Here is a 16,860-nt window from a genome sequence, read left to right on the forward strand (position 1 = left end):
CTAGTTATGTAAAGGGATGGTGCTCTGTAAACCCAAAGTCATTCTGGGTCCTTAGCATAGAGTCAAGCCACCTCACAGCTTCCTGATGTCTAAGCTGGTTGTTGTAAAATCATATGGAAAACTAAATCATGTAAATAATCAGCCCAACAGAGGGATATTCGGGGAGAAAAGATCCTTCACTTTGTGTTCAAAATTAGAAAGCTCAGTCAACTGCTATACTAATTCACAGTGAACTGTTCAAAGAAGTTGACTGGATCTATGCTTTCACCCGAAAGAAACAAAAAAGCTGTGACTGTACAGCAGTAGGGAATTTTTATTTGCTAGTTTAAGGCATCCACAAGAAGTTGTTGGCTCCCATTAAACTGCTAACTATTGGGGCTTATCCTGTTCCCCAGATATTTGACTTACACAGCCAAAGCCAATGACTTTAAAAGCAAAGATTAAATCTCCATTCTTAATCTGCTTTACACACGCTCATAAAAGTCTCCTCAAAGGTGAAGGTACACAAAGCTCTCTCCATCCTTCCCATCAAGCAGGAAGTAATCTTTCCTGCTTTCTGTCCAGTAATTGAAGGTTAAAGCATAAACCCACAGCACACTCTTTTTCTTTATATTTTTACCATAGTGGATTTTGGTGAAATCTAAAAGGTATGAAATATCAGGAACTTTATAATATACGATTATTGCTTTGAGAAAGACTTCTTATCCTTTGATTATTAATGTGCTAAATCTTCAGGAACATCTAGTGACGGCATGTAGCTCAGGTTTCGGTTGGAGGTATTTCACAGATTTGTCATAAGTGACAGAGCGTTTAGCCTGTAGAAAGAAGGATCTCCAAAACATCATCACTTTGAGAGCTCCAAGTTACGATGTGTCTGCAAATGTAGGCTTTAAAGACCTATGTTAATACATTTGCCTTTGTTCACACATTTAGAAGACAAATCTCCCCCTCTACTCTGTTCTTGTGAGACCCCAGCTGGAGTACTGCATCCAGTTCTGAAGCTCACAACATAAGAAGGACGTGGACCTGTTGGAGAGAGTCCAGAGGAGGGCCACAAAGATGATCAGAGGGCTGGAGCACCTCTCTTATGAGGACAGGCTGAGAGAGCTGGGGTTATTCAGCCTGGAGAAGAGAAGGATCTGGGGAGATGTTATAGCAGCCTTCCAGCACACAAAGTGGTTTTAAAAGAAAGATGAGGACAAACACTTTAACAGGGCCTGCAGCAATAGCATGAGATATAATGATTTTAAAAAGTGGATATATTTCGATTATACATAAGGAAGAAATTTTTTACAATGATGGTGGCGGAACACTGGCACAGGTTGCCCAGAGAGGTGGTGGATGCCTCATTGTTCTGGTTTTGTTTAGTGAGGGGGGGCCTAAGGTGGCAGCTTCTGTAGGAAACTGCTAGAAGTTGCTCCCCTTTGTTCAGTGGACTCGGCCAGGCCTTGGGCAGACCCGCTGCTGGCCAAGGCCGAGTCGATTGGTAGCAGAATGTCCCATGATAACGCCTCTGCGATAACGTATTTAAGAAGGGGAAAACAGAAAAAAAAAGAGAAGATGTGAAGCAGCTGAGTGGGGGCAGAGAGGGGGAGGTGTGAGCCTTGTGGGCCTTGCAGGCCTCACCCTCTGGCCTCTCGCCGGGCAGTCAACTGGGCCCAACTCGGCCTGGCCCGGCTGCAAGAAGTGGAGAGGAGATGAGAAGTGAATAAGATGTAAAAAGGATCCTGAGAGGTGTCTGCCAGCCTGTTGTGAGGAACGGCTGCAGACGCCAAGGTCAGTGAAGAAGGAGGGGGAGGAGTAATGCGGCTCCTGGCCAAGATTCCCCTGCAGCCTGTGGTGACGACCATGGTGGAGCAGGTTGTCCCCCTGCAGCCCATGGAGGTCCACGGAGGAGCAGAGATCCACCTGCAGCCCGTGGAGGACCCCACGCCGCAGAAGGTGGAGGCCTGAAGGAGGCTGTGGCCTGTGGAGGGCCCACTGGGACAGCTGTTCTAGAGGGACTGCACCCCATGGAAGAGATGACCCACACTGGAGCAGTTTCACAAAGGACTGTGGCCCGTGGGAGGGACCCCACGCTGGAGCAGGGGAGGAATGTGAGGAGTTCTTCCCCCAACGATGAAGCAACGGCATGAAACAACGCATGATGAACTGACCGCAACCCCCATTCCCTCTCCCCGCTGTGCCACTCGGCGGCGGAGAAGGTAGTAGAGATAATGTTAAGCTTGGGAAGAGGGAGGGGTGGGGGCAGGTTATCTTTTTCCCTGTCTCATTCTCCTGCTAGTTTTAGAAATAAATGCTTTTCCCCAAGTCGAGTCTTTTTTGCCCGTAACGGTAACTTTAAGGATTTCTCCCCGTCCTTATCTCAAACCTTGAGCCGTTTTTCTTATATCATCTCCCCCTATTCTCTTGGAGGGTGGGGGGAGCGGGAGAGAGACTGCATAGTCTGGTCCCGATTGGGGCTGAACTATGACACTTATCCCTGGAAACATTCAAGGCCAGGCTGGACGGGGCTCTGAGCAACCTGACCTCGTTGGAGATGTCCCTGCTCCTTGCAGGGGCGTTGGACTAGGTGACCTTTAAAGGTCCCTTCCAACCCAAACCATTCTATGGTTCTATGAAATATAAAATATTAAAATTTAATAAAAACAAGATTATGTGTTAATAAATGAGATGGGATAAACTGACTTGGGGATCACATTTCAATGCTTTTGAAAGGAAAAGCAAAAAAGAAATGGTGGCAGATGAGTTACCTAGGAAAACAGCTCTAAACTAAAGGCTGGGAAGGGACCTGACTGCTCTCTGAGTGTATCAGGCAGGGAGAGCAAAAGAAGCTCTTTAATTTGAAGGCCAACATTGGCAGAGGAAAAAAAAGAGTCAAAACTGGGCACTTGGCAGTTTAATGGAGTTTCCTAAGCATCAGAGAAGTGAGACTCTGAAATGGCCTTGCCGAGGTGGCAATAAGACTAGTGAAGCTAACCAGGATTAAGGCAGACATTTACCACTTTTGCAGAGGTATTATGTGTGGTTGTCACTGGGACTGAATATTTTCATCGAGTAGTTTAATCCAGTTGTGCTGGGTTTCTTTAGGGAACAGACTTGCTGCCTATACTAATCTGTGCTGTTTTCTGCGACACTGAAAAATATCAGAGCATACCTTACTGAAGTTACTTAAACCTGCAATCTGCTGCTAGCACGGGTTTCTAACTGGCAAATACGAAGGGTATGACCTGACCTACACAACCAGTCTTGTTAACATCAGCGGGACTATTCAGATGTGTTTGTAGACTGATGTTTAGTAGAGCTGAGTTTACTCTAAAACCATCTGTCACTATGTCTTTGGTAAGTATATTCTTACAATGGCAGGTGAAGTTTATCACGGGTGAGGAAGTTTAGAGTATGGTTCATCTGGTAAAATATCTATGACTTTCGCAAATTTGTTACTGAAAAATAAAAAGATTTTCTAGCAAATCAAAACTCATATGAACTTAAAAACAATCCCTTGGTGATCTCATTTTCAAATATATGCAGCAGTTTTAAAGTTCAATCTTTTGCCCAGACAAAACAATAAACATTGAAGATATGAAATTTCCATCTTTGAAAGAAGTGTGGTGCCAGAATAGTCATTCTGTTGCAATTCAACAACTGAATTAGATTTCTGGATGCTGAATTGATGGAACAGAACTGAAAAATAATAAATGGATTTACCTGCTCTTCTATACCTTTGGGTATAAGCAGCTAGCAACAGTGAATTACGTAAATATAGCAGTAAAATTTAGAGATATTCAGATCCATGCACTTATTGCCTTCAATCAGATGATCTCTAAAGAGCACTTACTTCGGTGCATATTATGAAAATATTTTTCTGAATAGGCAAAACGTCCAAATGGACCTACACAGCTTATATGAATTAATCTACTAATAAAGAGTTATCAGGTTTTTACCATTGTATTCCCTCACAGATACTGTCCACAAATTGTCTTTTTCCTCCCATTTCTAACCAACAATATGTCCTAGTTCTTAACACACAGTCAAATAGAGTGTTTTGAAAAAGGATTTAGGAATAGAAGGTTTACTTCTCAGTTTGTCCCTATAATAATTTTTAAATATGATACAATAGTTGACAGACATTTTTCAATTAAAAATATTAAATCTATTCTTACCTCATAAGCATTTCAGCCAAACTCTTTGCATCTAGAAGAAAACAGAAGAAATGTCATCACAAATGAAAATCTATTTGACAGGTGGATTAATAGGAAGTAAGTGATTTTAATCAGCCATGTGTAAGACTAATGTTGTTTCTCAGATCAGCGGCAAGCATAAAACCATCTCTAAAGTCCCTACTTTTGCTCAAATTGCATTTCACTGCATTACATCTTTCTACCCCAGACAGCTCTGTCTAGTTCCCCAATAGCATCAAAAATCCTTAGAGAAGTACAAGCTATCATTGGCTTAACCAGAAAAAAACTACATAAACTTATTAGAAGTAGAAATAGTTTAACAAATGACAAGGATTTCTGTTTCTTCGTGCCACACTTAGCAAGCAAACAGGTGAGGAATAACAAAAGGCAAGAAGATAGAAATGTCGACATCCATCTCTGGGCAGGAGCCAAATCCAACCTGCCATTTCCAAACCAAATCTGGCTGCATGGAGGTCTGAGCAAGGGAAACCTCCAAGGAGTCAGCTTGTGTGGTTGCTCTCAAATATGAATGTTTGTCCACTAGCAATAGTTCAAAACTACTACTGGGTCTTCAGAACACAATCTATACACAAAACAGGAGGTTGCTTATTCCCACATGGATCAGCAAAATGAGGCGCTGCTGAAGGAGAAATATTCCTCTTGTTGTTGTCATTGCTGTTATTATTAGCATAAAATCCTCTGGGGATATTGTCCTGGTACATATCAGACCAAAGGACACAGCTGAAGGTTGGTTCACCCAGTGTTCTTCAAGTAGCTTTCTGTAAAACTTCATCAACATAATACAGTAATTTCTGTATTATTATTCAGCAAAACCAGACAGATATGCTTTGTTCTCCTGCAGTCTGCTACTAAACAAACTCACTTTAAAATGCTGACTCCAGGGTTCTCAAGTATATCACAGAGCAACAAAGCAGCCTTTTGTGCAACCAAGTGAAGCAAATCTGAGAAGTAAAAAATTCCAAGTTCTAAGTCTTCAAAGAACTCTCCTACTACATGCAACTTCAATTTTCTTCTCTTATCTCTGGCTTGTAAATCTACCAGCATCTGACAAGACATTTACCGAATTTGTCTTTGTTTTCTCCATCTCACTTCTGAAACCTTTTTTATTCCCTAATCACTTTTTGGTTCTCCTATACCTACAACCACTTTCTTGCTTGTGATACTATTAAATATCCTGCTTTTAAAATTTAGAGGATGCAGGTAGAAACAAACCAGCATCTTAATGCATCACTCTGGCTACATTTGTATTCATTTTTAAAAGTGATGGACAAAGGGCTCTTTTTTATTCATTAAAAAAAATAAAGAACAAAACCTCTTCTATCCACTTTCTACCTTCTGTTTCTCTGACACTGTGCCAGCTTGCCTGTTTAAGGCTTTAATCCTCACCTACTAATGAACAAGCTGAAATTCTGTGCTTCCTCTAGGTCTGTTTGCTCCACTGCTTTATTGTTAACCTTTCCCTACCCCTTTTCAACACAAAGCATGGCATATTCCTGGTGGAGGGAAGAACTCTTCATCTGAGGTGTCCCATCTAATCCAAACAGTGCTCCATTTAAGCACTCAGACTTTCTATTTTTCACTTTGTTTGGGATTATCTTTTGCTGTTATTGTTCTTATAAGTGGTATTACATAGTACATGACAATGTCTTTATCATCAGTCATAAACCAAACTACCACTGCTGCTGCTCTCTAATGACGTGAGAGATAGTTTTGATAATGAAGTCTAAGGACCCAGGAAGGGAATCAGTTCTTTTGAAGAATTAAAAAAAAAGAAAAATGAAGCTCTGCTTCCAAGTTATGTTTTTTCCAGCAAACTTCATGATGCTTCTTGTTATTCTAGCAGCACTAGAATCATGAAGAGACTACGCACATATTCTCCCTCTGGCACACCTAATAAGGATTATTTAATATACAAATATTGTTTTCATTTAACTAGCAGCTTTTGTGAAGCAATTGCTGTGTCCTTAAGTGAAGACGATGGATATTTATGAAAGTAATTCACAACTCAAGAAAAGCTGAAAGGACAAAGTTGAAGGTTGGTTAGCCCTTTGTGTAATTCAGTTTGTTTCTAGATTTGTTTGCAAGGATTAAATGGCAAACAACCTTCATCACATGTTCTCAGGTGCTGCACAGCATATAGTTGTGTCCTATGCTGTATCTAGAAAAAAAACCTTGCATTCTCACCATTAAATGTATATGGCGCATATTCAACTGCGCATTAACATATATGCATCCTTGGTCAAAGAGATGCAAAGGAGATTGCGCATCATCAGTGAAGTATAACATGAGGCATCATGCAAGATCATGTAACATGTCAAAAGCTGAATGAGGAGGTACTGCAGAAGAAACAGTAACTCCAGCAGCAGGGTTTAAATGTACTAATTATTCAAGCAGATTGTTACAATGGTCAGCAGCATTCCTGTAGTTAATGATGGCTGTATTGGGCACACAGGTTAGTGTAGAACTGGACCAAAACAAACGCCCCAGGAAGATAAGGCATCGTATGTACCTGTCAAAGTAAAATCAAGAAGCCTAAAGGCAACTGAATATGCTAACTGTGTGTCCAAAACATCAGCTACAGGAGAAATGTTAGTTTCACAAATGAATAAGTATAGACTACAGATTGTAATGTGTATTTCCTATATTATACTTTTGATCAGTAAATTGAGAATACTTCATAAAATGAGTCAGTAACTCTGCCAGTGTCCTACCTCCCAGCTTTCAGGTTGGGAAAACAAGGCTCAAGGAGGCCATGCATGACAGAGTGGAGGGGGCAATCTCCTGCCCCAGCCAAGCACTATCCCATGCCTTAGCGAAAAAGACAAACAACTTCTCACCATGGATTTGACGCATGTCTGCACCAATAGACACCAACCCAGCGACAGCCCTCACTTCCATTTGCTGGGGCAGCTGCCTTTAAAACTCTTAACACTTTTGGCTTGCCCCCTGGGAAATCAGGGGCTGTGATATAGTTTTAAACTGCGTGCTGCCACTTCTGAACGATCATGCCATCATGCCGCGCTGATACTTTCTGCTTGGACTAAGGTAAGTTGGATTTGAAAACAAAGGGAAAACTATTACAGTAGTCATGGAGCTAGGTCAATAGGAAGGAGAAAGAGTGATAAGTCATCAGTTTTCTCTGTTATGATATATGCTGACCTACCAAATGGCTGCATGAACTCCAGCAGTCAATTGACCTTCTTGTGACCCGACCCGTGGAACTACTAAACTGTGTAAAAATCAGGGCTTTTCTGAAAACTACACTTTCTTTCTAAACAGAGTACTCCTGGAGAAATAAATCACAATGCGCATGCCACAGGAGGAAGACAAAGGTTTACCTGCCTCTACATGCTAAAATAAGGAGTAAAAGGATTAAGAATGGAGAGACTGCTGTTCTTATGCTACATTTGCCCCACAGAAACTGCAACCATAAAGCCATTGTCTTTTTGAAGACAAATGTCTGCATGTAGAATGTACCGCAAATAAATCTGCAATTCCCACTCTTCTTCAAGCAAGTTCAAAGTAAACACATCTCCTGGAGCCACAGAAGCAAGAATTACATCTGTAACTTGTATAAATTCTTTTAGAAGGTCCCACTGTGGAAACTATTAATTCTGATGTAGACAAGAGGAAAATCGATGGTGGAATCACGATTTAGGAAAAATGAGTCCTGTGCCTCAAAGAAATCCCACCAGGTGATACATATCTAGTCATAATTACAGGATTTCAATTCCAGAACTAACTTGGATGAACACAACTACTGGAGCAAAACATTATTTTTTTTTTATTTAGGAGATCTGAAAAACTTCCACACAGGATTTTTTTAGAGAACTTACTAAGGAGTTCTCTGGAACAGCAATACTGATTGTCAGTAAGACTTTTAGAACATGAAGTAACCTCCAGAAAGTTACCAGGTCTTCAGAAAGAACCAGGTCTTCAAAAAGAATAAACAGAATCAATATGAATTACTGAAGTCCTTGGCAATGAGCAAAATGATGAAAAAAAATTGAATGAAACTCTATTAAATGAATTAGAGGAGATGGAATAATTGAGGTCAATCAATATAGACTTGTGGTCAATCAGCCATGTAAAAAAAAAAGTTGATTTAAAAAAAATGAGATTAAACTTCACTGAGAATTGATGACATTGAAAAAACTCTCACTGAGATACGACTAAACAACATTAAAACATTGTATTCATATTTCTCTAGAGCAAAGTTTTGTTACCTCAAAATATTTTAATAACAAAGTAGCATGATGCAAAAAAATAAACACAGCAGCCATTTTACATGGCTTTCAACATATTCAAAATGCAATTTTCAGCAGAGAATCTTTGTTCAGTATTTATTTTCATCATGCATCATGGGGCTTCACAGTGTTGGTACTTTTATCAGTGGTCTGGAGTGAATGAAATAATATCTGATAAAAGTTTGAATACAAGAATCAGGCAGCTAAAATATAATGAAAATGCCAGGTCGGTAAGGCATAACAAACTGGATAATCAGGTAGGCTGGCCATAAGTTAGCAATGTGTCTGTATTAGTATAAGGTCATATATCAAGAACACAAGCTGTAGCTATACAATGGAGACTGTTATCCTGTTGCACTGTAGTTAGAGAATTGTCAGATGATCTCAAGACATAATTTGTTAAATGCAAACTCTCAAAATAATGCTGCACCCAAAATGATGATTCTTGCACATATAGACAGAAGACCATAAAGGGAAAGAAGAAAGTATGTTATCTCTCTATCTGAGGCTGATATGTCTGCTGCTGGAATACTGTTAATTTCTAGCATACACAGTTGAGGAAAGCTACCTAAACAATGCAAAGGGACCAGATAAAAAGCCTTGAAATTAATACATTATGAGAAAACTACAGAGAAAAATTAAAGAAGATTAATCAGTTTCATTTAGTTTGCTGATGACATCAAGCTGTGTGGTGCAGTTGACATGCTGGAGGGAAGGGATGCCATTCAGAGGGACCTTGACAGGCTGGAGAGGTGAGTCTGTACAAATTTCATGAAGTTTAACAAGGTCATGTGCAATGTCCTGCCCCTGGGTCGGGGCAATGCCAAGCACAAATACAGGTTGGGCAGAGAATGGATTGAGAACAGCCCTGAGGAGAAGGACCTGGGAGTGCTGGTGGACAAGAAACTCAACATGAGCAGGCAATGAGCCCTTGCAGCCCAGAAAATCAACGGCATCCTGGGCTGCATCAAAAGGAGCATGGTCAGTAGGTCAAGGGAGGTGATTCTGCCCCTCTACTCTGCTCTGGTGAGACCCCACCCAGAAAACTGCATCCAGCTCTGGAGCTCTCAGCACAGGAAAGACATGGACCTGTTGGAGTGAGTCCAGAGGAGGGCCATGAAGATGATCAGAGGGCTGGAGCACCTCTCCTATGAGGACAGGCTGAGAGAGTTGGGGCTGTTCAGCCTGGAGAAGAGAAGGCTCCAGGGAGATCTTATAGTGGTCTTCCAGTACCTAAAGGAGGCTTATAAGAAAGACGAGGAGAAACTCTTTAGCATGGCCTGTTGTGACAGGCCAGGGGTAATGGTTTTAAAATGTCCAGAGATGTGGTATATGCCCCATCCCTGGAGATGTTCAAGGCTAGGTTGGACGGGACTCTGAACAACTTTAGATCAAGTTGGAGATGTCCCTGCTCCTTGCAGGAGGATTGGACTAGATGACTTTTAAAGGTCCCTTCCAACCCAAACTATTCTATGATTCTATGAAAATATTAAGAAATTATTTGGTTATGACTGTGTAAAAGGAATATCCTCAGAGACCGAAAATATGATAAAAAAAGAACTTCAGTCCCCGTATGGCAGACAGAAGTATAAGAGGACCAGATGGCTGGGATGTTGAATTGTAGTTTGACAAATTCAAATAAGAAGTGAGATGCAACTTTTATAGAAATGGTAGTCAAATACTGATGACTTTTATCAGGAATACTGATGAGTTCTTTGTCATTGCCTGTGTTTAAGTGAAGATCAGATATTTTTCTAAATCACTATATTCTGAGAGGAAATAATTCAGAAAAGTCTTATGTTACGCAAAAGCCATACTGGCCAGTGATCAGCAGCCTTCCTTAAGGGATTGTAACTCAAGAATCTATGAATGCTTGTAAATTAACCATGAAAAACTAGATGTGCACAGCCATCATTTCCTGGAGCCAAGGAGATCAGAATATCCTGCTTGTTACTGGATTGTATTCCACAGTATTTCTGAGAAGATAACACTTTCTTCACCCTTAACCCACCACTTTTTTGATGAAAAGAAAACTGCAGAGAGGTAAATGACTTAAAAGATTTTGGATGAGAAAATTACATAAGCTAAAGCATCCAGATGCCCTGATTTCCAGATCTGTGTTTGAACCATAAGGCTAGTTCTCCTCTTTGATCTACAGATTTGCCCATGCCTAAGAGCCCTGCATCTCTGTCTGGCTTTTTTTTTTTTTTTGCAAAACCTTCCGAAATATTGTTACAAAAGACAAAATGAGACCAAAAAGAGAGATGAGTAGATGCTAAAGTGAGACGGAATACACTGGGTTTGCCCTGGTTTTAATGTATATATCATAATCATGTTTTGGTTAAAATACAAATAACTAAACAATTTGGTGGCTCGTGGAAATGATTAGACTTATTTCTGCAGATGATAAATGACTTTACTATTTATTCAGTGTGTGATTTGAAAGGGTTTTTCCCAAATACCTTCAGTATAAGGTTTGCTGTTGTGTGCTAGTGTGAAATCTACAGGGCCAACTGCAGAAGTGGCAGACTGCAAAGGTCAAAAACCTGGCTGTGGCTCAGCCAAGGGTATTTACCAGAAGACTGATAAAGTTGAATGAATTAATGGATCTAAAACTTATTCACATAGCAAACATCTGAATTTGAATAAGGATTAGAGAAAAGTACAGATCAGCAACAATGAAAGGTCAGTGAACAGTGAAGTATTGTTGTAATAGTTATCTTATAACACATCATAGGCAAAAAGATCTGGTAACAAGTCTGAGAATATCTGGTTGTGTTTTGTAGTCTACTAACATGTGGCTACTTTCATTTTATAATTCAGGAACCACGTTTTGCATCTGCTGGAAAACTGGAAACTGAAATCCCCCCATTTTCACAACATCTGATTTTACTCTTGAAAAAAAAAAGATTTTAGGTTACCGAGACAATTTACAAGGGAAACAAACAGCAACAAAAAAGAAAAACAAACAAACATCAACACATGAGAATTATTTTTCTTCCTCCTATGCAAAATAATAAAAATGGATATAAGAGTGATTTTTAGAAATTTACTACCAAATGAAAGAGAAGGAATTTCAGAGAAAACACATATGCTTTGTTGCTTTACGTCTGTTATACATTACAGGAAAATACGAGGATTGAACCAACTGAGGATTGAACAGTTTGGTCACGTGCAGCCCCACTTGTACTTTCCTGTTCAGGGAGTATGCACATGTAGAAATAAGCATCACAGCTCTCATCTTACCTCGCAGCCTCTTCAGTCTCTGCTCTCTCCTCCTCCTCCGCACAATCAGCAGCATCACAAAAAGCAGCAAGACCCCAACCAAGATACAGGAAATGGTCACCAGCATCTTTAGCCCTTCGTTGGTTGCCAGCCCTTCCTCACTTTGCACAACTGACTTAATGAGTGGAGGGATTGTACCTGTAAACAGCATCATGATATTAGATGCCTATTAATTAAGACAAAAGACTGAATTCTCAGGGAATATGGCATGTTATATGCTTCAGCTGCATGCAGAATATTAAAAAAGATTTGTCATGTTCAGGGTGGATGCTATGTTTGCATGTGTAATGGCCATGCAGAACTAACCAGTCACACTGGTAACAAGCTACTGACCGCAGAGACTCACAGATTACCAGAAATCGAGAAGAGGTGCATTCGTTGATGAAAGAAAACCATGCCCGTTACACAGTCAAACACTATGATTAATTTTAAGTCATACTAAGTCACCACAAAGCTGTGAGAAATCTCAGAATTACTGCCTATCGACAGTACTCCTTGCTATGGGAAAACAACACTGCTGCAGCATATTCATACTCTCTGCTGGGTTTTTCTTTATAAGGAATGTATTTGACAAAGTTCATTTTGTGCTACATACATCAGATGAATCCCTTGCACAGAGACATTCTTATATCACATTTCCTAGGGGTGCAGCAGCGATATTGATCTGAAATTCAGATAGCCAACGTGATGCTGATTTGCTAAAGAGTGTCTGACATTACACTCATCAGTAAAACAGGAGAGTAAGACTGGAGAGAAACAATCAAATTTTGAGAGTGAAATGAGGGAAATGGATCTACAATCTACTGGCATCGGCAGGCAGCTCACTTTTTCATTTTGGGACATATTTGCATTTTGAATATACCTGGCTTCCTGGTGATATATAATATTTGAACTATTCAATTCTTTTTTTCTTTCCTTCTAGAGGACGCAAGAAGAATGCAGCACATTCTTTGGAAGGCTGTTTAGTCATGGAAGGCTTCTCACTCATTTCCTGATTACTATTAAACTGCTGAATGCAACCACAAATGAGGCTATAAAATGCAGATTTGCTTGAAACGGGTAGAAACACGCAAGTATTGTGAACTGTGATGACTTTCGATGGAAGCTATTCAATTTTAACCAGCTACTGAAACATAAAAGTAGCTACTTACTTGCTAAAAGGATAGGAAGGTAAGATAGAAAAACAGGTACATCCCTCTTTACATTTTAATTGCTGCATTTTGTGTGATATAGTTATACCTCGTTAGGTACTATACAGTACCAGAAAAAAAAAAAAAGTGATGTGATGCAGTACAACCTGAGTGTCACAACCACAGTGAAAATGCAGAATTCTAAGGCAGGTTTTTTCAGAAGAGCTATTTGAGTTGCATATAATAAGAAGAGTAGTTCCCTAAAGAGATGGAGATAAAAAGAAAAGCAATCATCCAAACCTATATCAGGTACTTCGGAAAATTCATTTTCTTGCAAATGCATTTTGAATATTTTTCTACTGTTCCATTGCAGTTCTTCCCCATAATTTTCCTTCTTTTTCTAATTTTCCATTTCTTGGAATAAACACACAGCAGGATTTTTTTCACCTTTTCTTAACTGAGATACAGTTTTTGCATTACTTTAAAGGCAAAGAAAATGATTAGATAAAGAAACGAAAGAACTTCAGGCTCCTGAGGTAATACTAATAACTGTCTAAATCCTCCTAAACACTCCTGAGTACGAAAGGATCAAATTTTGCTCTGAATTAAAGCCACACAGACCATTGCCTAAGGACTGTTTGGTTCAATATTACCTAAAATTGTGTCTCGCTCTCCTTAGTCCTGTGATGGAAATCAAATTAAGAGTGGACTAAATTTTAGTTAAACCTTAAGTGTTTAGGTAAGTGATTATCATTTTGCACCACTCTTGCAAGTAAAGTGTAAACCCCGTAACATTATATACAGGCAGTGCAAGTTTAATTAAAAAAAAAATCACAAACATACTGCAAGTTTATATATCCTTCGCATTATGCATTTGAGGATATTCAGCAATTCTATTAGAAATTACCAAAAACTGAACCCAGTATCCATTGAGAAAACACCATTTCAACATTTGTTGTCATTCTAGTTATTGGCTAGGAGTGGAATAGTTAACACTTTTCTCAGAACAAAGTCCTAGACAAACTGGGAGGGTTTTGAATTTTCCAGGACAATTCGCCATCGCCCTTTGTTAGTTTGCTTTACTGGTGCTTCACAGAAATTGTGATTTGAATGTCTCTGAGCCCATTTTCCCCTATGTTGCAGCCCTTCCAGCATCTCCTATTCCACCTGGTGGCTTTAGGACTACCAAATGTTTTCCTGTGTCCTAACTGTTCTTCATGGGTGAAAGTCCCCTGGTGGGCTAGAATCAATTAGCATAGTTTAGAGCAGCTATCAAGCTGATCTGATTTAATGCTAGGACTACTGAGTAGCTGATCTCTGAGTCAGGAAGCTCCTTTGCAGCACTACACACTACAGCTGCGCTTTGCTAAAAATATCTTCTTAAGTACTGAGTGCAAATGTTCTAAAAACAGGGGCAGGAAGGTCATAAAATCTGTAAGCTGAAAATGGTTAGCTGAAATATCTATGAACAGAAAGCAAAAAGTCGCACATAGATCTGTCATTAACCTTTTGACCTAATTCACCATGAACAGATTTAAGGTAAAGGATACTTAGCCACGATATTTCTCAGGAGCTCTATCACCATAACTATCAGCTACTGCAGTCCAAACAAAATCACTGAAAGATCACGTAACTCAAGGATTTTTACAAAGTTTACAAAGGCTTTATCTAAAGACTGCTAAAGCTCCTAAGCTTGTTCTTAGCATTTGGTATCCTAGAACTTTCATACATGTAATCTTCAAAGTACTGTCCTTGTGTCTGTTTTATTCTAAGGGTGACTGTGACCCCTAGAAGCTGGAAGGCACTGATCTCCCATCATAAGATGAATCAATGGTAGAGGTAGGGTTAGCACTCAAAAGCAGAGCTGCCCAAAAAGTTTCCACTGGCATGCTTTCTGTAAATGAAAAATTCACTTTCTATGAAAGCAAAAATTTCTGCATGAAGTACTGTTAGAAAATGTTGATTTCTAATCAACATTTTGCTCTGAATTTTTCAGCTCTGAAGTGCCTTAAGCCTATGCAGCTTACCAAGGAACAAATGAATGGGGAGCTGGGATCCTGCAGGGACAAGTTTTGCTTTATAAGTACAGAAATAGTTATTCTATGAAATTCCTTATGTGGGAATAGACTATTTTCATTTTCATTAATGACAATAACAATAATCAACTTATCATTTTAGTTCTGCATCAAATGTAACGAATTCAGAAAACATGAAAACTGAAATTTGCTTTTCCAGCTATGTTTTTCTCTCTCAACCCGGCAGTCAGTGTTGCCTCTCTAAGGCACAATAGAGTCCTAGTAAACCATGCTTGTCAAACAAAACCATCAATGCCATAAATGAGAAATTTTCTGGCTGACCAGAAGCAGCAGCCCAGGAAATTTAATGCTACAAGTAGTTTTACTCTTTCATTTTCTCACTTTTAAAGATGCCATACAGTAACACACAAAATCAAATGGCATGCAGGTCACAGTATGTGAAACCAAGGTAAGTATCATCATCTAACCAGAAAGCAGTCTGATGACATTTCAAATTACTTCACAGTAAGCATAGATTTGATTTCACTGCCATCAGTGGGAGTTTAAGGCTCTGGATCTCCATTTTCACGTAATCTCATTTTAAGATATGGCTTAAGACTGTTTGCCCCAGCCATATATATGTTACAATAACTGGGGATATAAAGAAAGATCACTGAAAGTTGGACGCTATCTGTAGAAAAATAATGGAAAGAAAAGAAAATGGGCTAAGTAAAGTGGCGAGAAATTAACTCGTAATACTTGAAACAGTTATTATTGACATCTAGACTGCTGAGTGAAACAGGTCCTAAGTCTACCTAGCAAGACCTGGCAGCATTTGTATAATAACTACTGGGATCTTGGTTTCCTGTGGGCCTCTGAAGTGCTGAACAAAAATCTTTCTCTTAATTTTTCAAACTATCTGGAAAAACATGAAGACTGTGTGGCAGCTTACAAAATGATATTTTCTCAGAAAAAAAATCATGAGGGGATGTGCTGTGTGCAAAAGGGTGAGCCGTGAGGGCATGTGTCATTAATTATCTGCAAGAACTGATGAGTACCTAGCGCAAAGACTAGGATAGCATTAGAGGACATGTAAGGTGCTGAGGTTTAAACCCTGCCTGATTCATATCTCACTCTTCTGACTAGGAAGAGTGTTGCTTGCCCTTCCTTGAGCCATACACAAGTATTGTCTTGAGAGAGCTGGTTTGTGTGGGACAAAACTGTGGCAGGGAGATATGTTACCAACACAGAGTTACGAACAATCAGCAATTTGGTGCTGTTGCTGAACAAATATCAGTTCTTGTGTGAACTTGCTCACTAGTCCCTGTTGTTAATTTAATAGTACGGATGTTGACAAGCTGTTGCACAATACAGCACAATCTCTCTGGCAACACAACAACATTTTACACTGGATGTCTACAGAAAAGCTCTGGCAATTCACACTGGAGCAATTCAAGAGACTGCCATCTGGAGCCATCTGTACTGCCTTTTTGCCAGAAACACAGGCATTTCCCGCTATCGAGCCAGCAGAAGCACACATGTGCCACCTTCACTTTCAACAAACATGCCTGGATATGAGCTGCAGTGAATAACAAATGGCCATGTTTGCTCTTGCCCTCTCGTTTTGGCTTTTGCAGGGTGGGCAGTAACCTGGCAGAGAGGCAGGATGCAACAATTCCTTCACCCCCTGTGCCCTGCTGCTGGGCATGACAGAGCCATCTGTCACGGCCATTAGTTTCACCCTCTCCTGTTTGTAAATAGGGATAATAGCATTGTCATTGCTTTGACCTTAGAGAATGTTGTCCAGAGGCTTTCCCGGAAGACAAGCTAGTTAGCTGCTCTGTAGTGTCACATAATGGGCTTTGAGCTGTGTCAGAGGACATTGCACGGAATAGCAATGAGGCCAGTCACCGCTTTGAATGGCTGCAGGAACCAATTGTATGGAAGACAAAAATTCCATGGAAGAGATGCATGAAATACT

At 39.9% G+C, this 16,860-nt stretch overlaps 1 protein-coding gene across 2 annotated transcripts in view; it reads right to left on the minus strand.

Moving 5' to 3' along the window:
- Positions 1–16,860, minus strand: part of DSCAM (DS cell adhesion molecule) — a 401,860-nt gene that overhangs the window by 32,867 nt on the left and 352,133 nt on the right. For both annotated transcript variants that reach the window (XM_086739932.1, XM_086739937.1), the window contains 2 exons: positions 11,696–11,872; positions 4,164–4,194 (listed from right to left, as the gene is read on the minus strand). In XM_086739932.1, the coding sequence (XP_086596058.1) occupies positions 4,164–4,194; positions 11,696–11,872 (208 nt within the window). The remainder of the gene's footprint in view (positions 1–4,163; positions 4,195–11,695; positions 11,873–16,860) is intronic.

Source organism: Chlamydotis macqueenii, chromosome 1 (assembly GCF_036417535.1).
Source record: "Chlamydotis macqueenii isolate bChlMac1 chromosome 1, bChlMac1.mat, whole genome shotgun sequence".
In the NCBI taxonomy this organism is placed as follows: domain Eukaryota; kingdom Metazoa; phylum Chordata; class Aves; order Otidiformes; family Otididae; genus Chlamydotis; species Chlamydotis macqueenii.